The 26,452-nt window shown below is 43.7% G+C and overlaps 1 protein-coding gene across 1 annotated transcript in view; it reads right to left on the reverse strand.

The window, feature by feature from the left end:
• Positions 1-26,452, reverse strand: part of TTBK1 (tau tubulin kinase 1) — a gene marked incomplete at its 3' end in the record, with an annotated part of 95,396 nt that overhangs the window by 21,321 nt on the left and 47,623 nt on the right. Inside the window, exons 9-12 of the mRNA XM_082308021.1 lie at positions 16,598-16,752; positions 15,394-15,613; positions 11,627-11,802; positions 8,310-8,868 (exon numbers count right to left, since the gene is read on the reverse strand). Coding sequence (XP_082164147.1) covers positions 8,310-8,868; positions 11,627-11,802; positions 15,394-15,613; positions 16,598-16,752 — 1,110 coding nt within the window. The remainder of the gene's footprint in view (positions 1-8,309; positions 8,869-11,626; positions 11,803-15,393; positions 15,614-16,597; positions 16,753-26,452) is intronic.

Here is a 26,452-nt window from a genome sequence, read left to right on the forward strand (position 1 = left end):
GGCAAAGACTTGACTCGCCCCTGGTTTGTGATGCGCATGCTGCAGACATCTTCGCTGGCGGATGAAAAATGCTTTTGCTCTACGCGGGGCTTACTTACTGCTCTGTGTCTATAAATTCCCGGGGATCCTACGGGCACCTGCCATGCTCTCCCCAGCCACACGCGGACATGAGCGACACCAGCAGTGTCAGGCTCTGCTATGTCTGTCCCCTCCTCTGGCTCTTCAGGCCACACGCCTCACCTCTCTGATCCTCTGGCATCACTCATCTTGACATGTCATTAGGCTATTTATACATCTTGCATATAGGTAACAGGCAAACTCTGAACACACTTGGAAACCATGTGTATGAGAAAAGGTGAAATACCTGGTGCTAAAATGATTATCTGTATTTAAAAGCGAGAGGTTCTCAGGGGCTCTTTCAATGAGTCTCATTAAAACTCACTCCAGGGATTTGCAAAGGGAACTTTGGGGGCTGTTAGCAGACCTTCCTTTTCTCACACTTAGACTGCTGGCCTCCTGATACACTTTTATATGGAGTACCTGCAGGGGGAGCGTTAGTGCTTCCAGTTTTGGTAAGCGGAGGACAGGCAGCAGCTGGAAAGGCAGGCAGAGTATAATTCCTCTTTCAGTGAGAAATTCAAAACACAGAGCCACGGGAGGACATGAGGAGAAGATGCACTCTTAGGTCCCTTCTCTGCTTCTGTGATCCTGGGATGGCCAGGAGAGGGAGGAAAGTATACTCACAGAGGACAGCTTGTGCCAGGATGAGACCGCAGTCCCTACCTTCCCTTTACGCACTGAATGGAAGAGAGAGGCATTACGGGAATGACTTCAGATCCTTCACCCTGAAAATGCCAGGTCCTTCCTCCCCTTTCTACCTCTGCTATGAAACTAGTGCTTTCACAGGGATCAGCAACCTTAATTTCCAAAACCAGGCCATTTTTCCTGGAATTACATTTTTCCTTTCAAATCCGTTCCCTTCCTTGCGCTGCATTTCTTTTCAGGAAGCCTCTGCAGGTTTCAAAATGTAATTGGGAAATATGAAAAGGCAATATTGTATCTTCTTAAGCCAGCACTGCTCTCCTTACCTTACTAGAGATGTTGCCCTTGCAAATGATATGAGAAAAAGAGCTGAACTTCATCCAGTCTCATCTCTTTCCTGTTACCTTCAATATCTTTGCAGTGCTTTGAGGCAGGTATCTTATCTTCATAAGCATCTGAGAACTACTCAGTTTGTGGTGGGCATTAAATGTGAAAAGCAATTATTCACAGTCCTAAATGTACTGCATGTCACTGCATAGATCAGACTCTCAAATAATAATGTATTGCTGTCATACAGAGTATTTGAGAGAGACAAAGAAATTCTAGACAGCAGCTCTAATTTCTCATAAAGACAACCATCTCTTCTTTGTGTAGAGGTGTAGAAATTCAGACCTGGGTGTACTGTTTGTAGGCTGCACACCTAAGTATACTGGAATTCTCATCATTACTTTTTGCTCCGTGTTTGGGCTCAGCATATTGTATGATTTCCAATGTATATATCATCCCAACATGGTAAAGACTTCTCAGATCAAAAAAGATCACTGCAACTACCCAGATGGACCTCCTTTACAGCACAGGACCAAGGACCTTGCCCAGGCCATGAAGGGGCAAATTGCAACACCCCACCAGCAAGCACACTTAGGTATTGCTGCCTCCTGGCTGAAGCTGAGGTTACAGACACGCCACTTTTCTTCAGTGATGCTCTAATGCTTAAATTACACAGTCAATGCTGGAGGTGCTGCCCCCTTTTATCCCTTTGCCCTTGGCAGCAATCAGGCTGAACCACCTTCCATCAGGCTTATTCTGCTCTGTTTGGACAGGAGCAGTATGACACCTCTCATGTGAAGTCCCTGAAAAATGTGATGTTGATAGAGCTCAATATATTTTAAAGATATAAAACGTAATTAGGAATTTCTACTGAGATTAAGGTTTTGATTGTTATGACATGTCTGTGTATATATAATGAACACATGCGAGCATTACTTCTCTTATAGTATCACCCATTTGCTGATCCTTTATTCCTAACACATGGATGGACAGGGACCCTGAATCTAAAGAGCGTAAGGGACAGAGGCCAACTCTACATACATCCTTCTCCATCAGCTGGCATGCTCTTCTCATGTAAAGGGAAGCCAGAGGAGCTGAATGTCAAATAATTGCATCACCTACAACAGGCAGCAAGCGCAGCTCAATGGGAACTACACTGAGTGAGGGGCAATGAGAGCCTGCCCCTCTTCTGCAAATGCCCATTTCTCACCACTGAGAATGATGAAATGGTCCCTCAAGTCCCCTCAGAGCAGCTCGCAGACAATGCCGTAGAAGGGAGAGGAAATCAAGACACATAGCACCTTTTCATATCTCATTTTTCCTGGCACCTTCTTCCCCAAGTCTACATCTTCTGCCCAGGATTATAAGCCTGCTGTTTTTTGCCTCTACCCATTGCTTCATTATTTCAGCCCAGCTTTTCTTATTGCTGCCTCAGAGCCAGTGAAGTTGCAGTTTCTGTCCTCTCCTCCTGCTGTCTATACGCACTCTGGGAGTGACAAGGATTTCCCCTCATCACTGCTCCAGGGTCTGGGGCCACAGAGGCCACGAGACCCAAAATATAACCCAGAGAAAGCCCTGCTCAGCTTTCAGTCCTCAGTGCAAATCAAACAGTTCCTCCAGGTAACAGACCTGGGGCAACCCAGGGCTCTACACCACATGAACCAGAGGCAGTACAGACCACCCAAAACGCTAGAGCCCTGTCCTTGTGACGAGGCAGCCCTCTCCTGTGTCTCTGTGTCCCTTTCCAAGGAATAATCATCACCAACTCAAATCAATGGAGGAAGAGAACAGCCTACTGGAGTCGCTGAAGTGGTTGTCCCCTGACCAGCTGTGCTGCTTCCAAGGGTATCATCAGGCAATGTCACAACTATGGCAGCCCTCAGATGCGGCAATGATGAAGTTCAGGAGCACGGGGGCACCTGTGGGCTCAGCACCAGAACAGAGAATATTTTCTTGGCTCAGTGAGGGTCTCAGCGCAGTTTTTTTACAGAAGAAAACCAGTGATTATGGGTAAAGTTGGACTCCCAGGTGAAGCTGGCCCAGGCAGCCTGTGCAATGTGCTTCTGACTGCCTCCTGTCTTACCCACGGTATTACCAACACAGGTCCTCACGCTGAGCATCCTTGAGTGATCTCTCAGCAAAGACGCCAATGGTGGGGTATGGCTGGGAAGGGCTTATAAATTCCACAGCTGCTGCCCTCTCTGGGTCAAGACATGGACAACTTTAAATAAGTCCATTTGTGGCATTCTCTTGGCAGTGGAAGGCTAGCTGTGGGAGAAAAGAGGCTTAATATAGCACCAAGGGAGATTTTTTTAAGAGTGATTCTAACTACACAGCTAAGTTGGTGAGGAAATACACCAGTGCCTCTTTACCTTTTCTAAAAGTTGAACTCTTGGCTCTAGGGTATGGGACTGTAAGACACAGTGTGAGCAAAATGCTCTCTGAACTCTGCAGAATATATCCAAGAATAGGTAAGGAAGAGTTAATATGATCTCCCGCTATTGCTTCACTTTTCTTTTGTTTTTTAGATGCGATATCAATTGAATAGGCATGTTTTAGGCAGGCAAGTCTCAAAACGTTTTGTACAATGCCAATTGCACTAGCAGCAAGGGAGATTCAGAGTCTAGAAATACCTATGAGCACAGACCTACAGTCAGAAGTAATTGCTAAAACTCATAAATGTATGAATATTTGTATTTCTTTCCAACACAGAAGGCAGCAGTAGGTTGCCGTCTCTGTCAAGTGTCAGTGAATTTACTCAGCATATTTAAGAACTTGACAGATTTTTAAATTGTATTGCTAGGTGTGGATATAAATGATTTCCAACAATAAGAGCAATCCTATGTTGGGATTAGTATGTAAACACAAGTGTGGTTCAATTTTTTTTTCCACTCATTCTTCGGTATTTCTATAGCTTTATCTGCACATTAGTGCATAAAAATAAGCAGATTTATTAGTACATTCCTGAAATGCATACATTAAAGTAAACCCTAAGAGCTCTGTTAAACAGCTTGCTGGGTGCTCAGTGCCACACTGAGCGGTGCACAGACAGAAGGGCTTCAACAGGACATAGTTTCATAACAGACCTGTTCCCCCTTTATACCAGGGCTTCCCATGAGGTCTACACTCCACTGCAGCTGTCTTCTTGTCAGCTGAAACTGGAAGATATCTAATATGTGAGAATATTTGGGTCAGAAATTCCCCCAGGCTATTCAGAGTCTCCTCTGTACTTGACTTTCCCCACAGCAGCATCTGTTCATACTGTGCTCCCTCTTACACCCACACAGTTTCACGAGGACACCATCATCCCTCATGCTTGCACTACAATGTCTTTCTTCCAAAAGATTCATACATTTGAACAAACATCTGAGCTCTAAATGAGGATAACTCAGGGAAGTACAGGCTGGTCAGCCTGGAAAGGGCATGGAGCAAATCTTCCTGGAAGCCATTTCTAAACATATGAAGGAGAAGAAAGTGACCATTTCCAAACATAGGAAGGAGAAGAAGGTGAGTGAGAGCAGTCAGCGTGGATATACGATGGGGAAATCATGTCTGATGAACCTGATAGCTTTCTGTGATAAGATGACTGGGTGGGAGGTTGTTTACCTCTACTTTAGTAAGGTTTTTGACACTGTCTCTCATAGCATCCTCATAGACAAAATGATGAAATATGGGCTAGATAAGTAGACAGTAAGTTGGACCGAAAACTGGCTGAGCTGCTGGGCTCAAAGCATTGTGCTTAAGGAAACAAAGTCCAGCTGGAGGCCAGTCACTAGCGGTGTAGCCAGGGGTTGATACTTGGGCCACTACTGTTTAACTTCATTAATGACCTGGATGATGGGACAGAGCGTACCCTCAGCAGGTTCGCAGATGATACAAAGCTGGGAGGAGTGGCTGACACACCAGAGGGTTGTGCTGATATTGACAGGTGCCTGGATAGTCTGGTGAAATGGGCAAAAAGGAATTTCATGAAGTTCAACAAAGGGAAGTGCAAAGTCCTGCACCTGGGGAGGAACAGTACATGCTGGGGGCCAACTGTCTGGAGAGCAGCTTGACGAAGAAGTACCTGGAGTTCCTGGTGGACACTAAGCTGAACACAAGCCAGCAAGGTACCTTTGGGGCAAAAAGGGCCAACAGCATCCTGGACTGCATTAGGAGGAGTGTTGCCAGCAGGTTGAGGGAGGCGATCCTTCCCCTCTCCTCAGCACTGGTGAGGCCACATCTGGAGTGCCATGGTCCAGTTCTGGGCTGCCCAGTACAAGAGAGACATGGACATATTGGAGATAGTCCAGCAAAGGGTCACAAAGGTGATGAAGGGACCAGAGCACCTCTCATTTGAGGAAAGGCTGAGAGAGCTGGGACTGTTTAGTCTGGAGAAGAGAAGGCTCAGGGGAGTTCTTATCAGCATTTATAAATACCTGATGGGAAAAAGAAGATGGATCCAGACTCTTCTTAGTGGAGCCCAGTGAAAGGATAAGAAGAAATGGGCAGAAGTTGAAATACAGTAAATTCCATTTAAACGTATGAAAAGGTTTTTTTACCATAAGGGTGATTGAACACTGGAACGGGTTGCCCAGAGAGGCTGTGGAATCTCCATCCTCAGAGATATTCTGATTGGACACCATCCTGAGCAACCTGCTGTAGTTGATCCATCTTGGAGCAGAGGGTGGGACTAGATGATCTCCAGAGGTCCCTTCCAACCTCAACCATGCCGTGATTCTACAATAATCTAGAGGTCACTGTCTTTTTGCCAGTAACAAGTAATGGCTTATATACTGGAGCCAGAGAAAGGAGGAACAGAAGAAAGCATTAGAGCAGGGATTACCCACTTGCTCTCAATTAGTACCCTACCGACACCAGTGGATGATCACCAGTTTTTGGGAGACCAGAATGAGGTCCCGAATTGGTACAACAAGGCCTATGACATAGTCATGGCAGTTCTGCATTCAGTGACATTTTAACCTATCTTAAAGGCTCAGTTCATATTCAAAGATAAGGAAGATTTACACACACACACACACACACACACACACAATCTAATCACAGTTTCAATCAAACCCAGAGAAAGCCCAAGACTGAGCTACAGGAAGCATCTGTAGTGAGGTCTTCAGTATTTTCACTAGTCCTTGGGCAACTTCTTCTTATCGTCCCAACCAACTGTCCCTCCGTCTCTGCTGTACCTAAGGACAACAGGCTTCTGCTTTCCTTTAGGCACCAAGTCATTTTTCCTTTGAGAGTTAGCAGTTGGTTTTGTGACAGCAAATGGAAAAATATGAATGTCACTGCAAAGCCGTGTATATAGAGGCAACTGAAGGATCCAGACATGAAAGGAAGCACAACTAAATCCCAGCCAGCCAAAGAAGTCCAGTGTTGGTCTGTATGTACAAAGCCAGTCCCAGGAGTAACTAGAGGGTATTTCAGAACATAGGAGCAAAAAATACACAGTCTGCTGGAGAACCAAGGCTGTCTAATATATTAGCAGTGATCACCCACAATCCCATTAATTTACCTTTTTTGCCTGCTTTTGAAGTATCACTGTGCAGTGATAAGCAGCCTTCATACTGCACCATACCCAACTCCTCCAGTCATTTCACATAGCAGTATTACATGCTATGGCCAAGAAGGCACCTCCAGCCTTCTTTAGCTACGCTAAATATGTCAGTGAAGTGTCCCTGCTGGTTCTTACAGCTGGTTCATACCAGCTGGCTCTTGCCACATTCATTGCATCTTGCAGATCTTGCACATCTTGCACTGACAAGCCTAATAATAACAAGTACAGACAGAGCAAATTCAGACATAGACCATTCTAACTCTGCTGATCTTGCCTATGCAATCTCTAGATATCTGGGGCACTCAACATTTTGGCTTTATACAGCAAACACCTCCACCTAGGAGCCTTGCAACTGGACGCAGTCTCCATGAGAAGCATGTACTGCTACTATTCCACGCTCACCAGCATAGTCCCACTAATGCCTGCTGTCAGTATTTCTATCCCTCCTGTAAATCCTGCAGCCTCATACACCTCATCAAGGAACACCTTGCCTGGCAGGCAAGGATTTGATTTGATTCTTTTTATATAGTTTCTTGTATCATTCATGTTTTGCTGCCAAAACTAACAGTCCTTTTTTTCTTGCACCTCTCCGGGATCCAGAGAAGAGAAGAATCTGGGCAAGGCCTGAACGGAGGGATGTTCTTTTAACATGCTGCAGTCCAGCGAACGCTCCCTTAGAGAATAAGCTCAAGAGGGAATGGGAGATGGAGTTGCCATCTTCCAGAGAGGAACAAGCAGACTGCACGAATGCCTGCTGTAGGAGGGTATCACTGCGTACATGACCCAAGACTCGCCTGATCCCATGTGCATGAGAGATCTTCATTAACAAACAAATACAAAAAGCTCTCAGGAGGACAATTTTATTGTCTCTTGCAGTGAACACTCTGGGACAGCCTTCTGAGTGTCTGAGAAATGAAGATTAGATATGACAGAACTCTGAGCCTAACAGTATATCATGTTTCTCCAGGTAATGTAATAAATTAGCTCCCACTAAAAACTGAGCTTCTTTATGTCTTCAGAGGACCACAAAAAAAGCAAAACCAAAAGAAAAAAGCCCTCTACAACTATCTGGAAAAAACACAGTAGGTAAAGAACACTTCTGTGAGTAAATACCTGGTAACAACAATGCCAGTCACTGAAGTAAGGGTGATGGGATGTGTGTGCTGGTTACTCTGAGTTTTTTATGAGGTATTTAGAAGAAAGTTTAATTTCAGGGAGTTATTTTATGATTTGCATTGCTGCAGGCCTGCCCAGTGCTGATGTGTGATTAGATTAGAGGGCATTCTCTTGTCATACACTGCTGTTGCTCCTGAGAAACTATGTGGAGAAGATTTGCTGGCAACACCTCCATATAACTAAGCAGTTATTAACAAAACACCATGGGAGAGCAATAAGAGAACTGATTAAAGATACCCACAACCACAATTGTGCTCTCCTCTTGTCCTTGTGACAAAACGGCTGAAAGATCTTGGTAACAGTGTGCCCTTGGTAGGGGACAACGTTACTAGCTATAGGGAGCACTTCTAAGGTGTTCACAACATTTGCAAGCACTGTCAGAAAGAGTTTCACAACAGCATCCATGCTTGGAATCACAGACTTCTCCAGCACAGATGAGGTCTCCTAAGACGCTGCTATGCTAGGCAACAAGATACAGACCCAGGGACCTTACCTGTCTCTGAGGACCAGTAGGTTCAGATTCTCGTCTCCTTTGTCGGATAGCTGGTGCTGAATGTAGGGGGGAGTGGGCTGGACTTCCTGTCTGCTGTTCATGTTTACTGTCAGATACTGTTTGAGAAGGTCCTTCATGTCTGTGGGAACTGTCCTCCTCAGTCACAGGCTGCATACCCCGACTTCGCCCATCATGCGTCTTCGGCCTGACTGCAGCATCTGCACCCAAGCGCCTTCTCTCCTCACCCTCTTCAATAGGTCTTAGTTCCTCAGGCTCCTCATCCGTCGTTCCAGAGGTGCTTGGCTCAGCACCTGGGTGAAAGTCCTTCAGCTCTGTCTCCTTATCAATGATAACCCACTCCTTGCTATCAAAGTCCTCCTCCTCTGCGAGTGGCACTGAGCGGAAAGCATTGCTGAGGGCTTCATGTTCCACTGAAGCAGACACATCCATCCTACCACTTGCCTGCCGGTCAGCCTGGCCAGTATCAATGGACAGCATCTGGGCTGGCTGGGAGGAGCATACAAGCCGTGATGGAGAGCCAGGTAAATCCATTCGAGATCTAAAGACAGAACATGAAGCCATTAAAAATACACCACGTTTGTGGTTAAAGTTAGGAATCATAACAGTTGAGAGAAGACCTGTATAGTCCTCACTCATTTCTTGGTACGTGTCAGAAAGACAGGCTTAAGCAAAAACGTATCTTTAGAACCTACAACGGCATAAAGATGTTCTCTCTAAAGTGCTTCAGTATGACAGCCAATTCAGCATCTCTCTTCCTTGTAGATGACAGGATGATAACTAGTTTCCCCCAACACCACCAATATACTCTTTCCCCTTTGGTAAGTTCTACTTGTTTGTGGGAAGAAAACCCCAAAACACCCCAAAATCTACTGTCTCACTTAACAGTGTCTCTCCTGGGCTCCTATAGCCTCTTCAGCTGCACTGTGCTGTCTCTATGGTGGCCACTGAGGCCTCTAAGGCAGCCACATGAGTTCTTCGAAGACAGCAAGAATCTTTGATCCCATTGTGCATAGATGCCCCCCAAATAATTTGGAGGACCAGGAAGGAAATATGGCAAGTATCTTTTTACAAAGGGCAGTACAATGTTCAGTGGCTCACAGTCTAAATAGCAGCAGCTTCTGCAGCCATGCAGAAATACCTTTCAAAGAGGCCCTGGAAGCTCCCTGTGCCCCAAATGGCCCTGGCAGCGTCTCAGCTGGAAAAGCCAGTGGCACTTCTGTCTTTCTGCTCCACAGTGTTATGATCCATGCTTCTCATTTGGCCTGCACCTGCTGCTTGCTTTGCTTCTCTGTCTATCACAGAGGCCGGCAGCTCGCTGCACAAAGCCAGAGTGCCTGCTGCCCAGAAAAGACAGCTGCAGTGTGTTTTACAAAAGGAGTTCAACAAGGACCATACAGGAGCCTTGCAGACTCTTCTGGGAAAAACCTTTCATGTATGAGAAAGCATGAGGGGAAACAGAGAAGTGACTGACCATTGGGTGAGGGCTGCTAAGCAAAAACGGGTATCTTTAACTACAGTGGCAGGTCGGAGCTGAGATAGAAAGAATTACAAGCAAAAATGAAAAATTTTTGAGGAAGAAAGGGGAATTAGAGAAGGAGGTAAACCAAAGGTTGAGGCAGAGAAAGTTGTGAGCAAAACCAAGGATCTCAGCAAAAGCCATCTGATGGATCTGAAAGAAGCAAGGCTGTATTTGTTAAAGTCTTAAAAAAATATTATTGTGAATAGGGAACACTAAGTATGCAAAGTAAGAATGAAAAACGTCCTATACTGTGTGTGTGAAGAACAACTGGATTTTAAAGAGCTGTTGCTAAAAAATAAAAGAAACTCTGGATTTAGCCAATGTCTTCATCCATTCCCCAGCAGCAGAGACACTCCTGGAGTGGAAGAATTTACTCCAGAGAGCCAGAAGAATTTCCCAGTGCTGGGAGTCAGGTCTGTGTTGTAAAAAGACAAAAACAGAATGAAGAGAAGACTGTGTGGCAGAGTGGGATTGTATTTGCACCATACTTGGTGCAGGCTACTTGGAAGATGAAAAAAGATCTTGATTTTAGAAACGGGAGCTGAGGGAAGAAGGCAAGAGAAAGGGATGCACTTTGGATAATACACCTTTTCTATATTAAGTTAGCATGATGCTGAGTAGACAAGCAAGAGTGGGAGAAATAAAAGAAGGATTTAAAAGCATTCAGTGAATATACAGGACTAGTGTTGCTGACTGTTATAAATGACTTTTTTCCCTTCCTATTTTGAAGAGCCTTTCTTCTAAGCAAGAAAAAGAAGAGGTAGCGAGACCCAAGATTTCTTATTCAAACCCTAAAGTATTAATAGCAACACAAACAATCTTTCCTGAATTACAGAGAAGCATTGCAGCTTCCCTCAGCCACCCAGAATAAAACAGTACCTAACAAACGGGGGTAGTGCTAGGGGCTTATCCTCTCTCTAGTTCTTTTTGATCCTCCTTCATTTCCAGCTACCCCCTCCTTCTGACTGTTCCTCTTAGCTGAAGTCTGTCAGATTTTCTCTGAGAAAAAGGCCTGTCTCTCCCCTACCTCTTTTAGAGGAGAAATTTCACCAGTACATCCTGCAACCACAGTCCATGCCCTGACTTTCAATGGGAAGAGGAAGACAGAGTAACAAAGGATGTGAAGGGGGTAACCAGCACCAAGGGCTTATGTCTTGTAACGTGTTCTGCAGCACAGAATACTTTAAAAAGCTTCTTTTAATAATTTTTATTATTCTTGGGGTTTTGTTTATTTCTTTGCTGTAGATCTGAGACAATGTATTCCTATTACCCTCAAAATCAGGGCGTAATGTGTAGTTTCCGCATGCAAACAAGTGCAATGCTATATGCTGAGAAATGAATACTATTATTACTATTAATGAAAAATAATGAAATAATAATGAAACCCACCAGATCAGGATCTGCCAGCTAGCTCCCAGAATACATGCACCCCTGTATGTATCCTAACAAGATCCATTCTTCCCTCCCATCTCAGGCCAGCCAAAAGCTTTGTCCCTGTTTACGTTATCTCTGATCTGATGCTTTGCCTTCCCTCTGACAAATGTCCCTGCTTCCATCTGTGGAGTTCTTCCCATCCAGGGACAGGATGAGAATCATTCCCACTAACTCTCCTTATTAACAGACATGAGTATCTCATCAGAAAGATCATAAAGCCCATGAACACCTCCACCCAGAAATGAACTTCCAGTGCCTGCTGATATAATGATTAAGCTGGTCTCAACAGTCAATCCTCAAGACACTGCTAAAAGCAGTAGGAGGCTACAGAGGGTGAGCAAACCTTCTTTCATGTAGATCTGCTTTGCCATCAGCAGTGGAGAGGCGTTCTGACTCAGGGCTGTTCACACGGCGGTATCTTAGGGAGCGCACTTGTGCGGTAGGGGACTCCGGAGGCACTCGGACAGGGGAACTGGGGCAGACACCATTTCTCTGCTCCTCTTCCACCATGCACTGAGTCTGTAGGGGGTAAACACAGAGAACCTCAAAATCTGACCAAAGACATTGATTTCCCATCCTGGGAAATTCCCATGCACTGGCAATTATCTAGTATTAAAACAAGGTATGGATTTTAAATCAATTCAAATATTTAAAGATCTTTACATGGTGGCCTTTGCATTTCAATTACCCTGAATAGTTGATCCAAAGGAGTTATCACAGGCTAACCTACTGCAAACACAAACCCTAACTGCTTATCCAAGATGTCTAAGAGCCCTTGTTTTTCAATATTCATCTATGCAGGGTCCATACATTATATTGCAACACACATACTTTTACTTCTGATGAACTTGATGTGACCAAGCAATCTCCTAATTCCCAGCGTGGTTTGGGTTTTTTTTTGCTTGTTTTGTTTTGTTTTGTTTTGTTTTGTTTTGTTTTGTTTTTTAAATCTTGGTCCTCTAAACAAAGCCCTCCAGGACAGATACTCAACCACAACATCTGTAAGAGCTTTCCACAGACCCAAGGTCATGCAGAGACCTGAACATGCTCGTGGACACTTGTGAGCATTGAGTGTTCATACTCTCCCAGTACATACTTTCTGTTTTCCTATGGCCTTAGTGAATTTGATTTTTTTTTTTAATTTAGCAGCAGACAAAGGAGCAAACACAGCTGCCTTCTGCCTTCCACTGTGCTGCTTCCCCTTGGAAGAGAAGACCTGCTGAGGCAAAAGCATAGAGGCAGAATTGTCCGAGGGCTACAGCAGCAGTCTAGGATTTGCGTTCAACCCTGTTGCGTTGCCAGCCACGCAACATCAGCTGCTACACACTGCCTCTGTGTGGGGCTGTGCACTGAGGTGCCAGTGCAAGTTCCTACTATGGAGAGTGCTTACCCTTCTCTGCAACATGCTCTACATTCACTTGTCCTCTATTAACGCCAGAGGCTCTGAATGTAAGCAGGCTTCTCAGTAAAATGCTGCTGATCAAGCCAGTTGCCTTTGTGCGTGTACTGTGTATATGGCAAGTCAGTCAGTGCCTATAAAAGTGATCTAAACCATCCAGGCTGGGTTTGGAATGCATAACTAAGGAGCCTTTGCAGCTAGGGAGAGTGGAGGAGAACTTGCAGGCATTACAGGAAAAGCAGAATAGATGATAATGATTTAATCTGTAATCCATTCAGGCCAGGAGAAGGTTAGTGACAAAGGAAGGTCAAATGTGTTTGTGAAAGGAGCAAAGTGCTGATGTAACTGTAGGGTAACAGGCAACTTGGTAAGATCCAAGAGCAGAGAACTGGGGGAGGGTGTGGGAGAAAAGGAAGAGGCTTCTGAAAAAACACAGAATGAGAACTTTGATCCAGTGGAGGAAGGAGAACCAGAAGGAGGATTAGAAAGGTCAGTGACAGTAAGCAAGGAAACTGTCCTTAGCACAGAAATGGGAGAAGTGGGACAGAAGGACATCTGAACTGTGTAAACAGAGAAATAAGGATGACCTTAGCAAGGTATTGAGGAGAAAAAATATGGTAAGACCTACTCATCACCTAAATACAAAGTGCAAGACAGAGAGCCAGAGTTACGTCTAGTGCCACAGGACTGGAAGATGAAGGATGGTGAAGCTGTGAGTAGCAGAAGGGCATTTTACACACCGGCCGCCCTTTCAGTTCTGAAAGACACAAGGGATGCCTGAGATTACAAGCAGAGGTGAAGCTGTGCCCTTACATATCAAATCTTCTCCATGTGGTGACTGTGACTTAAATAAAAACTGATTCTCTCTCAGAGAACAGTTAGACTAAAGATAATAAGCCTAGCAGAGTGAAAGGACAGCCAAGAGTCAGACTAAAGATAACAACCCTTACAGAGAAAAAGGACAGACTTCTTTAGCTTTGGAGAGCATGATGCCCTGGGCTCTATTTCATAGACTGCTGCGTAGCTACAGAGCTTGTCAGAACTGAAGTGCGCGTTGCCACGCTGACTAACTCCCTAAACTCCTTTGCCAGTAAACTGACAAGAAATAGCATGTCCCTTGGCAGGAGAGTCACCTGGTCATGCTGTGGATCTTGTAGAAACCTCTCCTGCCTCTAGCTGCTGTTATGACAGGATTTGTGAATGACAGCACTGGGTACCTAAGACATGATGTACAACTAGCATGCAGAAAGGACGTTTAGGGCTCCCTTGTGCACATCTCAGTCTGACTGAAGAGCATCAAGGCACCTGTGGTTCAAAGGAACAGAAAAAACACATAGGAGTTACCAGGATTTTTCTGTAATACCTTTTTTTTTTGTATGTTGTGGAAACAGAACTGTCCCGCTCTACCAGGGTTTTCTTATTTCACGTGCCTTCAAAGGAGAACTTCTGGGAATGCACACAGTTTACCACTGAGAGATGAAGAAGCAATCTGAACTTGGTTTATAATTCTCAGTATTGGGGAATGCCGCTGGTAATATTCCATACAGATAACACGTTGATCCAAATTATTTGCACTGGAGAATTATAAGCAAGTTAGATGAGATTATTTCTTGTCCATGAATAATGTTTTCTAATACAGCTAAGGATAGTGGAGATATCTAGAGGGCTGAAAGAAGGACTAACTTTGTGCCAGTAGAGACTGAAGTGAATTCTGTTCAGACCCAGAAGACTGGCAGATTTAACATGCATGTCCACAAATGTCCATTAAAGACAGGTTTGTGAAGTGAATCTGATATGCCCTGATAATATTTTAAGTCTGTTTGATGAAGCTTTCTCTGCTAACAGATTCTGTATGTATCTGATGTCATGCCATGTGACATTCTGATTTTTAAATAAGAATTGAGTTCAACACAACAAATACTAATTTACTTACAATATGTAAGTTGATGTAATAAATAAACTGTTAGATTCTCATACTTAACAATGACTATGGAATCGTCATTCAATGGGGATGCCTCCAAGAAATTAGGTAACATTTACAAGAAAGGACTGAGAAACAGCTTACAGATTATAAGGAAAACCAACTGAAGTATACACTTTATGGAAGCTAAAAAGTCTAATATGATCTTGGAATGCAGAAATATGAGAATATTAAGTGATAGCTTCTCTCAGTCTTCACAGGGGTGAAACCATCATTAGATGCTCTTTACAGATTGTGCTACCCTTAGAAAGGAAAGTTAAAAAATTTGAAGAGAAAAATTAGTAATGATTCAAGATGTAGAAAAATATGGCTTATGAAGATGTCTCTGATGAAATTTATTTACCCAAGAGGTTAGGACACAATAAAATTTTGGTTTATAATTTCCAGACCTGGGACATTTCTGATATTGTATCAGCTATGCAAGGACTAGAATTCCATTGCATGAAGTATCAAGATCCTAGATAATGATATAATGATTGTAGGAAAGATTCACTCTAGCATTATTGGCCCCGAAAAAATGTCATTTGCATAAAGATCCAAATTAATCCCAATGGCATTTACTCTGTGAAAAAATTGTTTGTAATTTCCCATTTCCATGGGGAAACTCCACAGTGCTTTTTGGGCTGCACTATGTAGGATGCTACATCAGTGGATCCCGGCGGCTTCTAGCAGTCTATGAATCCATTGCCCTAAATCCAATAGCCACAGGAGGTAAATAAATGTTCTTTACTTTGCTGATGCTGATCCTGAGTTTGTTGCGATTCACATCTGTCTCTTCCCAAACTTCAGCCTCATTGAAAGCTGTGTTTGGAGCCTGACCAAGACCTTCCGCTGGCCGGCCTGACAGGATGGGAGGAGCATTCTCTTGATCACTCAGATGTTCACCCTGTAGGACATCCTCAGTGTTCTCACGAAGCAAGTCCCCAGGTACTGGAGTGACATTAACCACCCTATGGAAGAGACAAGAAAAAAGGTAAAATTATTAGTACTTAAAGAAGGAGGCCTATCACACTGCCCCACAGAAATTCCTTAGCAGCTCTTAGGGTGTTACCAGGTTGAAAAAACAGGCAGTCCAGCATTATCCCAGATATGACAACCTGAAACAGAACAGGAGGATTCCACCTAACATATAGTCACAAAGACAGTGGGATGGATCAGTGAAAACATTTTGGGACCCTTGATATGCTGGCTGCAAACTTCTTCAGAAGTGCCCATTACACAATATTTAGCTTAGAAGAAACTTCCCCTCTTTGCATGAGCAAATGAGGCTTAATAGGCCTTATAACTTTTATCTTCTATAATATTAAGCTTTTATCTTTTATAATATTACTAAGGATTATTGTTATCCCTTAATGTCAGCCCCCTCAAAAGCACTGAGACAGACCCGTGAACTAAGCCTTATCAACTTTGTTTGGACTCATTTCCATCTCTGAGCACCAAGCTCTGTGCACCTTTGCACCAGCACATGAAATACCCTGTAAAGGTCAAGGAGCTGTGTTCGAGGCATGACCAATGCATGCTCTCTGCTGTGTTCAGCTCACTATCAATCACAAACCCACCCCACAGCAAGGTAACAACTGCCTTGCAGCAGGCGCTCTCACAGAAGCTCCAGCCATGTGTGCCATATAATATGCAAAATATACAAGCATATGGGCTCCATCAATCCTGGCCAAAGGTCTCCAGACATCCCTTAATGTGACTCCAACCCACACAGTCATCCCCAGTAGAAAATGTGTTTTCAGGACAGCAAGGGTCTGAAACTGGGTTCCATCACCTTAGATATATCTTAATATAAAGTCAAATCAAGTGGTGGCTGCCATGCAGCTCCAACTTCCCAGGATCATAATGGCTTTGAAATCTTTCAAAAATGAGCTTGTTACTGAGCTTGTTATTGATGATGTCCATAGTCTGACTGGCACAACTGCAATACTCACCCAAACATGGCTGCTGTTTGCCTGGTGTTTTGCTGTGGTGGAGTAGAGGTGCTAGTGGACAACAAGATATCTGTACCAGCCTTCTCCCAGTCAAAGGCTTCATTTTCAGTGATGCCTCTTTCTTTCATGCTGTTCTCGAAAACGGACATGATTAGCTGGAATAAATTTAGAAAAACAATTTATGTTAAGTAGCTGAGGGTGCCTCTCACAAAAAATCTGAAGTATGAGCATGAGGACCAAGTGCAGCTTATAATCTCCATCTTGCCTAAGAAAGGTACCAAGAAATGAAAGCAAATGTCATAAAATCAGATCAGTTGTTTCTCAGGCTGATTTTGGCTTGGTAACTGAAATTTCTTTAAATCTACAAAAGAAGTGCATGCAACATTTCGACACTGATTTGATGAGATCTTGCAGTTGGCTTGTTACTCTAACCCTAAAGCCTTAACTTCAGCTCAGCTTTCCTGTAGATTAGACATATGCAGAATAGTACATTTGATACGTATAGTTCAAGGGCTGCCAGAAGACGTAAACACAACAGGAGAACACAGTCCTAGGATGCAGACTCATTGCAGTGTCTGGCTCAAATATAGCTTGGTCAGGAGCCGTATGATATGCTTACGCACAATGTGGCCTGCCACATTTGGCTGCAGAAGAAAATAGAACTGTAAAACAGATGATACAATTTTCTTTATAAGATGGCAGGTACAAATGCTCACGCTGACATGGTTTGTGCTTGTTGCTTTCTAAGAACAGATATTCTTTAGGAAAGAATGAAATTACTGGCAACCGTGCTCCATCAATCAATGCGTTAACCGGGGAAACCTGATGTTCTGCTGTCGAAGGGAAACTGGATGCTATAGGCCAACACAGCTGCATGCAAGGTCCTGCATTTCTAATAAAATTATTCAGCTAAACAATGCAGAACTGAGAGGATTCAGCCTAAAGTCTATACGGAGAAAGAATATGGTGACAAATACATTTGGCTTATGGCACAGAATTAGCACTAAGTTACGAATAAAAATTACCATGAACAAACCCCCTATTTGTTTGCATTTATATTCCAGTTCTATTTATCAGCATGATCAGAAGGCCAGGACAGCCTGCCATTTCCTACTACCTTCCACCAAACTGTAGTAAAATGCCTATTTGCAGCTTTTAGTTGAGCCATCTTTTTCCTTCTTTTTGTGACCTAGAATCAGGTGCTCTACTCCTGCAGTGGAACTATGTTTGCTTAAAAGAATTCCCAGAGTTGACTGTCGGTCAGACCAAGAAACATGTAACACCTCTCCATGACATGGCAGTGGTAGCAGCTTCTTTGATTTGAAAGGGATTTTACTGTTATGAAAGTTTAATATGATAGGATTGTGTTTCTGCTTGTTAGCCTCGTGTCATGATTCCCCCTTTCACCTCTGATGGAAACGGGAGTTGTGCTGCTGCTGTTGGCAGGGGATTTCTTGCACAAAACTGAATGTGAGTAACTAAAGGGTCACCGTCTTGCTTTTAGTAAATGCATTTCTGGTATTTTGTAACCTTAGACGGATCCCTTCTCATGAATTTGCCTAATTACTTATTGAATACATAAGCTTTTGGACTACACCTATCTTATGGCAAAGAATGAACCAATTATGTGAACTATCTTCTTTGCTCATTCAAACCTGCTACCTGCTAATTTCATTTGGCAGTTCCTCATTTTCATATCAGAAGAAGCAGAAAACAATCAATTCTTCATTCACTTCTTGCCATTCTGCCTTTGATTTTAAAGATGTCATGTACATGTCAGTCCTCTCTTCTTTTCAGAGTGTACCGTCCTAGTCTAATTAGTCTTTCTGTATCTGGAAGTGAATCTGTCTCTAGCCTCCTTGTTACCCTTCCCTACAACTTCTCTGATTTCAAGATACTCTTTTTGAGATGCAGGAATGGAACTACACACAGTATTTAAGAGTATGCTTCACACAGATTTACATGGTAGTATAAGGGTATTTTCTGTTGACCCTCTAATTCTACTCTAATTATTCTTAGGATTATATTTGCTTTCTGACTGCTACTTTGGCAAGAATCACTGTCAAATGTCTTTTAGAAATTAATATCCCCACATCCTCAAAGACTCCTTCCAAGAACTCCACACATTTGTAGACAGATGCCCTTCTAAAAGCCATACTGACTTCTGCGCATTAGATCATCCTCACCCATCTGTCCACTAATCCCAGTCTTTATCACAGTTTCTGATTCTTTGTGATGTACATGTCAGTGTCAGGGACTGGTATCTTCTGAAGCCATTTAAAAATTGGTACTGCTTCTGCCACCTTCCATTCCTTTGATACTGAAGCAGTCTGAGGTAAGAAACCACATGCTGAAATTAGAAGTTCAGCTGTCTTATTCTTAGCATTCCTTCACGCTGTCAAGGACCCACTCAGTCAAAACAACTTTTGTTACTTTCTGGTATAACTTCTTCTGCAATGCTTGCATTTGACTTTGCAGGCCATTCGGGATTTTACAGACCTCTATTGTATTCCCTGTAGGGTCTTTTTTTGCAGGCTGAAGAATAGTAGTGTCCTCAGCTGCCATTATTCCCAAGCTATTCCATGGCCTAATTGAACCTTCTCAGCTTTCTCTGAACCCTTTATATGTCTGATGAAGTATACATGAAGCTTTACAAGGAGGAAAGTGGAGTGGGAAACCGCACAAAACAGTCCCAACAACAACCACTGCTCCCAGAAGTCACGCAAAGAGTTACTGGATCCTGTCTAGGGATCCTCTGCCTGCAGACACAATATTATTAGGGACCAGAAGAGTTTCCACAGTCACTGCAAGCCTCCCATACTGAGTTTCCTTCTGCTGGCCCCAAGAACAGTGAACTTGGCAGAGCCAGGAGGAAGATGACAAGAGATCCCTCAGTTACACAGGATGTCAGATAAGGAGCACAGCAAGGCAGGAGGTGCTACAGATGCAGAGGGCTGGAATTCAAAAGATCTTTAAGTTGCAAGGGAACTCAGGCAATCACCTAGTCCACCCCCAACTCAAAGCAGGGCTTACCTTCAAGTCAGATCCAGTTTCAAAGTCAGATCAACTTGCTCAATGCCCCGTCAAGTTATGTTTTGACTATCTCCAAGGATGAAGATCCTACTACTGTTTGACATTGTTCTGGAAATAACTTTTTCCCGCGCAGGTAACTGCAATTTCCTTTGTTGCGGATTGTGTCAATTGCATCTCATCTGTGCACCTCAGAAGAGTCTAGTTCAGTCTTCCCTATGGGTAGCAGAAGGCAAAACCAGGATCTGCTTTGATCCTTCCTTTCTTAAGATCAAAGAAACCCACTTCTCTCAGCCTCTCCCCTTATGGCACGTGCTCTAGCTCCCAGTCATCTTGGTGGCCTTCCACTGGGCTCAGTCCAGTTTGCATCTTTCTTGTACTGGACACAGCATTCCCGATGTGATTTAACAAGCGCATAACAGAAGGGAATAATCACTTCCCTTATGCTGCTGGCTATGCTCTTCCTAATACAGCCCAACATGCGGTTAGCTTGCTTCGTCACAAGGACACACTACTGTTTTGTGGTCACCACTAAGACATACAGGTCTGCAGAAGCAGAGCTCCTCCCTAGCCAGTTAGTTGATCCCCAGCCTGTAATGTTCCATGTGTTTATTCCATCCCAAGTGCAGGACTTTGTACTTGCCTTCGCTGAACCTCATGAGGTTCCTGTAAGACCGTCAAGGTCTCTCTGAGTATCAGTACTACCCTTCAGCATATCAGCTGCTTCTCCTAAATTGGTATCTTCTGTGAACTGGCTGAGAGTGTGCTCTGTCCCCCTGTCCCATCATCCAGGTCTTTAACAAAGACACTGAACACCATTAGCTCCAGTACTGTTCCCTGAGAGATACCACCAGTTGCTAGCCACCAACTGAACTTTGCACTGCTGATTACAACCCTTTGACACCCAGAAATCCACACAATTTACCACCAACCTTGTGGTCCACTTATTCAAACCATCTCTTTCCAATCTGGCTACGAAGACATTATGAGAGACTGTGTAAAGTCATGGTAGATAATGTTCACTGCTCTCTCCGCATCCATAGAAGAAGTCACCTCCTCCCAGAAGGCTGGTCAGGTTGGTCAGGTATACTCTGTCCTGGATAAATCCATGCTGGCTCTTCCGAGTCCCCTTCTAATCTTTCATGTACCTGGACAGGCTTTCCAAAAGTAGTTCTTTCACAATGAGCCCAGCATCCCTCTTCAGCAAGAATATAATGCCCACCATAGCTATACCTGTATACACCACTCCATTAAGAATTTTTTAGTTTGTATACCATGGACCTAAAGGTAGATAGAGGCTGACTTGCCATATTTTCTTGGCAGCAACAAACCTAGCCTTTTGGTGTCTGGACAGAACACAAAAACAGGGAAAGTGGTTACGAAGCATGTGCATACATGAACAATATTATAGTTTTTTTCAAAAACTTTATGAGTAACCATTTGATGGGGTTTGAAGCTAGATGAAGAGACTTCAGGGAATGCTGAGCTCAGGTGATGAGGGAACATAGGAAAAAGTAGTAGATGACCAAGTAACATCTTCTCATAAGACTTCCTTGATGCAGGAAGACACTCCCATTTCTCTCTACTGGTTGAGAATAATGCATATGTCTGTCATCCGAGCACCAGGTACAAAAAGTTATGTACACCTAATTGTAAATTAAAAATTAGGCTCAAATCATGAAGCTACCAGACAGGACTAACCTACAGTACACCCAACAGGTCTACATCACATGCAGACAGGGACCTATGAAAGCAACCTGTCATCACTGTGCCTGTAGTTGGCTTTACTTGGAAAAGAGCTTCCAATTTATAGGGAAGTTGTGCTGGAAGACCAACAGTTTGGATAGGTCTCACTGGGAATTCCTCATATACAAGGAAAATGTTGGCCATTCTGGAACCCTGGGAGGTAACAGGAAAGGCAAAAGGCAGTATATTTCATTCAGACTAGCTGCACTGTACAGCAATCATTCCACCTCTCCAGGGTCCAGAAAGAGAAGGGAGGCAATGGCTACAGATGCAGATCAAATCCTCTTCCCCACCTACAAGGTAAGCAGAGATCCATAGCACCCCAGTGAGAAGAAATACAGAATTTTCCCTTGGAAGGTTATCAGAGTCACAGGAGAATGTTACTCAAACAGAGGCAGAGCATGGACTGGATCAGTTTTGCCCCTTTAGGGCTGTTCAGACTCCTGAGCTTCCTATTGGGCCAGATTTAACAACAGAAAGGGATAAGCAGTAAAGAAAATACATCCGATAAACCAAACTGCAGCACAGCAATGGGAACTAGGGAACACTTGTGGTACCTTTCCTCCCCTAGCACTGGACACTGACTCATGACTCAGTAGATATAGGCTGGTGAGGGCATGGCTTGTCAGGCCACGTGCCAGGTCTAAACCATGTCACATTGGAGCATGTCAACTTCCAGAAGACAATGTGCAACTCCAACTCTTTCAGTATCAAAACCACTGGTGGGATAAAGAAGAGGCCCACCATGTTTCTCTATTAAAGATGTTAATGGCCATAGGGACATAAAGCTTAATTGCACATTTTGTAGTAGCATACCATGTTTTGGGCTCATGCCTCATAGAATGGGAGAGAAGCCAATTGTGCAGAAATTACCCATTAAACTGCCATGATACATCTTGTCAAATGCTTTCTCCTGGCCAAGGTTCAGGAAATGAATCACAGTCAATCCTGAAATGTCAGGTGAAAAAGGTCCCAAAACAGTTATAGATTGTCCAGATGCTCCAGCCTTGAATTCTTTGGGGCTCATCTAGGAAGACAGAATCTTTCAGCACAAACTTCAGGCGTGGCAAGTTGCTCTTACTTGAGTTTCTAATCTGCACTGTACACCCCAACACAGTATTAAAGAATAAATATCAGGCACACATCTTAAGTGGCAGGGGTCCACTTCTGACAAGGGAATGCTCCTGATATGTGTTTGTAAGCTCTAGAGGGATGCCTGGGAAGAAAACACTAAGCCTGTGATGGACGACTTCCAATAACTTGGCCAGTATGAGAGAGCTCAAACTGGCACTGGTTGTCCACAGGGAGTCCTTCCCAAATGCTCTTACAATATCTGATATTGACTGGATCTGAAAGGAAGAGGTCTGTGTACAAAGCTCTTACCTTCTCACATGTGCTCTGGATGTGTACAAGAGAGCCATTCTCTTATACAATCACAGGTGATGATCACTTTTTCCTGGATGAAATACAATTCACAATCCACCAGCTGAGGGAATCTGATGGGCTCCCAGGCAAAGGCACCCCAATTTCAATAACCTTCCAGGACCACAAGGTCTTTCCTTTTCTGATACTCATTGCAAAAAGATGGATCTTTGGGGAGAGAAGCCAGCCACTTCCCCAACCATACCTGACACTATCCCTCTACCAGTTGGAGCCAGCATGCAACTGTAGTAAAAAAGATTTTCATGCACCTTTCTAACATCCTGTCTTCACTATGGCAGGGAAGAGGCATGTCTCTCTTGCTGTCAAATAAGTCAGAAAACCCAAAAATGTTGCTCTAATGCCTGCATCCTCCTGCTGTGAAAGTGCTAAAAATTTGATCCTAACCACGAACAAATACTGACAATGATCCATTAAAGGGACAGGCCTAAAGTCAGAGGCCATGAGCCCACAAGGTGTAAGTAAGATCCATCACGTGAAAGCTCAACTCTATTTTATTCTACCATCATTTTCTTCACCTATGCCTAGGCAAAGCTTCTGCCATCTATCCATCAGAGAGTAGTGGTCTCCAGTCACACTTAGTCTTCAGTTACGGCATGATATCTCTGTCTTCTGACATGATCTCAGGGGCTCAGAACTGTGATAAAATCACCACTCAGCATGAATTATGCTTAGGAGGATCTAAAATGGCAAGGGAAGGCAGATGACTATTGACAAACACTTTTTGATGGCTTGGCCTTGGGGCATAGATGTCAATAGCTAAGAACTAGAAACTTCCCATGGACCTAGAGCCACAGTCTGTGACCAAGTATGATCTTGGCAACCTTTACTGCCATAGAGAGTAGGTCCAGGAAGAACGGGCTCACCATCCCATCAGCTTCCGGGCCCAGCTAATATCACTGGCTAAGTCAGAGTGAACCTGCTGCAGACACACAATGGAGTAATTCCCTTCTCCCCCCAAGGCAGGTGACTACTTGGATGCTGCAGAGCGTCAGCTGTAGTCTGGAGTGTTAGCAATGTTATTTTCATGCGTTAAGGAGGATTATGATCTTCCCAGTCAGAGCTGGTAGGGGAAAAGACAGTAGTGCGATTACTTAATTGAGGCAAACGAGATAAATCATGGCAGCTAACAAGTGCAAAAAAGAAAAAAACAATCACATAGGGGCAAGGATGTGAGTAGGAGAATTGCAAAACTAGGAGACAGAGAAGAGAGAATTCACACAAAGACAGAAAAAGCTGTAAGCCAGGCTAGGGGGTGGACGGAGAGAGAGAGAGAAATACGGCTCTGAGTGTTTGGAGAAGATTGGGGTTTTTTTGTTTGGTTGGTTGTTTTGTTTTGTTTTTTTTTTAACAACAATATGGAGAAGAAGGGATGGGGGTGGAAGGAAGTCATGGGGTCATTGCCTTCCACTCCTAAAACTTTTTTCCTGTGACAGTGATAAAACAAGTCTGAAGATAGCAGATGCAGTTGCTTTTTCCTTCATGCAACAGTTAAGGTGTGTGGCACAATGGTGGTGAGGGCTATAGGTGTATTTCACCCCTCTCCCATCCTTCAAACTAGCATATCTGCTTAGATGGACAGCCCCAGATGTTGATGGAGGCAGAGCTGAAGAAAAAGATTGCAAACGTCAGGGCATGGACCACTGGCAGCAAGGAGGACAGCAGCAGCGGCCAGTCCCCTATTGTCTGTCCCCATTTAGAAAGGAGCAAGAAAGGAGGGGCTGACCCAGTACGGCTCTTCTTACATTCATGTCTGGCTTCTTTCTAAAGCCAAGAGCATCCTATGATATCCAGCATCCTGCAAAGCCAGAAGACATACATCAGGAGAAGTTAAGAGAGATAATACATCAGAATTCAGACAGTGAGCGAGGAGAGAGCAGTCAGAATGATCTTATTATTGGATGCTCACATGCAGCATTTATGTATCATTCCCCACTTCAAAATGATGGAGGTGGGAGAGGAAGGATTTTACAAAAACTTCATGCTACTGCAAAAGAAGCCAAAGCTTTACTTGGTACACGGAGATGGGAGCAATCAAAACTGCATTGCCACTGGATAAAACAGATGGAATATTAGAAAGTCTTAGGAATGGAATAGAACATCGTAACTGCAGTTTATCACTTCATGGGCTACATACATCTTGAACATGCAATGCTGGCAAGTCCCCACCTCACAAAGGTACAATTGGACAAGGTTCAGAGGAGGACACAAACCAAAGGTGTGGAAAGGTTTCCTTCTGGGCAAAAAGCAAGTAAGTAGACTAGGATCCTTCAGTCTGGGCAAGAGAGTAACTGAAGAGCAATGCCATGGAGGTCTGTAAGATTCTGTGTGGCTGGGAAGCTGGAGAGGGGCTAGAGACCAGTGCTCACAGTTATGTCCGAGATGTAAGGGGCATTAAATAAGGCTGGCAGGTGGCAAGTTTAGAACAAGCAGAAGAAAGTAGTTCTTCTCACAGCAAGCACTTAAGCTGTGGTGCCTCCCTGTCACATGGTGGATGCTAAAGGTTTACATGAATTCAGGAGTAGACTGGACAAGTTCATGGAAGACAAATTCATTGAGGGCTATGAAATACAGGACATTTTTGGTTTAGGAGATTCTTGAGCCTCAAAGATCCTTCATCCTCGAGCTTTGAGAGCTTTCTGGGGAAATGTCACTGAATGCTCATTCGTTCATAATCTTCCTACAGCCAACACTGTTGGAGGCACACTACTAGGCCAGACAAGCCTTTTCTCCAGCCCAGTGAAGCTGTCCTTTCATTGTAATTTCTCTCAAAGAGGAGAACTTGGAGGTCGACTAGAGCTCGGTAGCTATATGAAACACCAAACCTGTCCAGCTACAGGACAGCATTCAGAGTCATAAGCCTCACCGGGTGATTAGCATAGATCTTAAATTGAAATATATTAAAGAGCTAAGAAGGGAAATGGTGAACTGTAACTTCAAGTTAGATTCATATATGTTTTGTTCTGTTTCCTTATTTCTAATCTTGTCATTCCATTTTTTAAATAAACCATGACTTTATATATTAGTAGACATACTTCCCCAATTTTCTTAATTTGCCTGAGAGTCTGGTACTGGTGACAAATTCAGATGACATCTGAAATACTTTTTAATCTTTCACAGTAATAAATCCAGATAAATCAATATAAAGACATCTCTGGAGCTGAGATGTTTGGAGAATTTGCTGGTTGGAACAGGCCTCCAAGTCAAGCTAGAAGAATCAGTGTTTGGTGGCAAGCTGCAGGTGCCAGACTTTTGTGGGGAGTTCCCTTTTGGAGGCTTCTTCCCGAGCTGCACCTGTAAAAAACTGAAGGCAAAGAGGCAATTCACAGCTTCAGACAGATCCCCTACTGTGAAAGAGCTGCTTGTGATTTGTACTGCACTAAAATTGTCTGGAAACGTCTCCTTCCATTTCCATCTCAAGGATGGCTTTTCAGCACTGTTAGGACACAATTATTTTAAACTAGAACAGAATATAGGAGGATGTAGGTTCAAAAGGAGCTTTGGAGATCCCTCATCCAACCACCTGCTCAAACCAGGGCTAACTGCAAAGTCAGATCAGATTCCTCATCCAGTCGACTTTCGGAAATCCCCAAGGATGGAAATTCCACAGCTTTTCTAGGTACCTGTTCCGTACTTAAG

The sequence above is a fragment of the Platalea leucorodia genome, assembly GCF_965183815.1.
Source record: "Platalea leucorodia genome assembly, chromosome: 3".
Taxonomy (NCBI): domain Eukaryota; kingdom Metazoa; phylum Chordata; class Aves; order Pelecaniformes; family Threskiornithidae; genus Platalea; species Platalea leucorodia.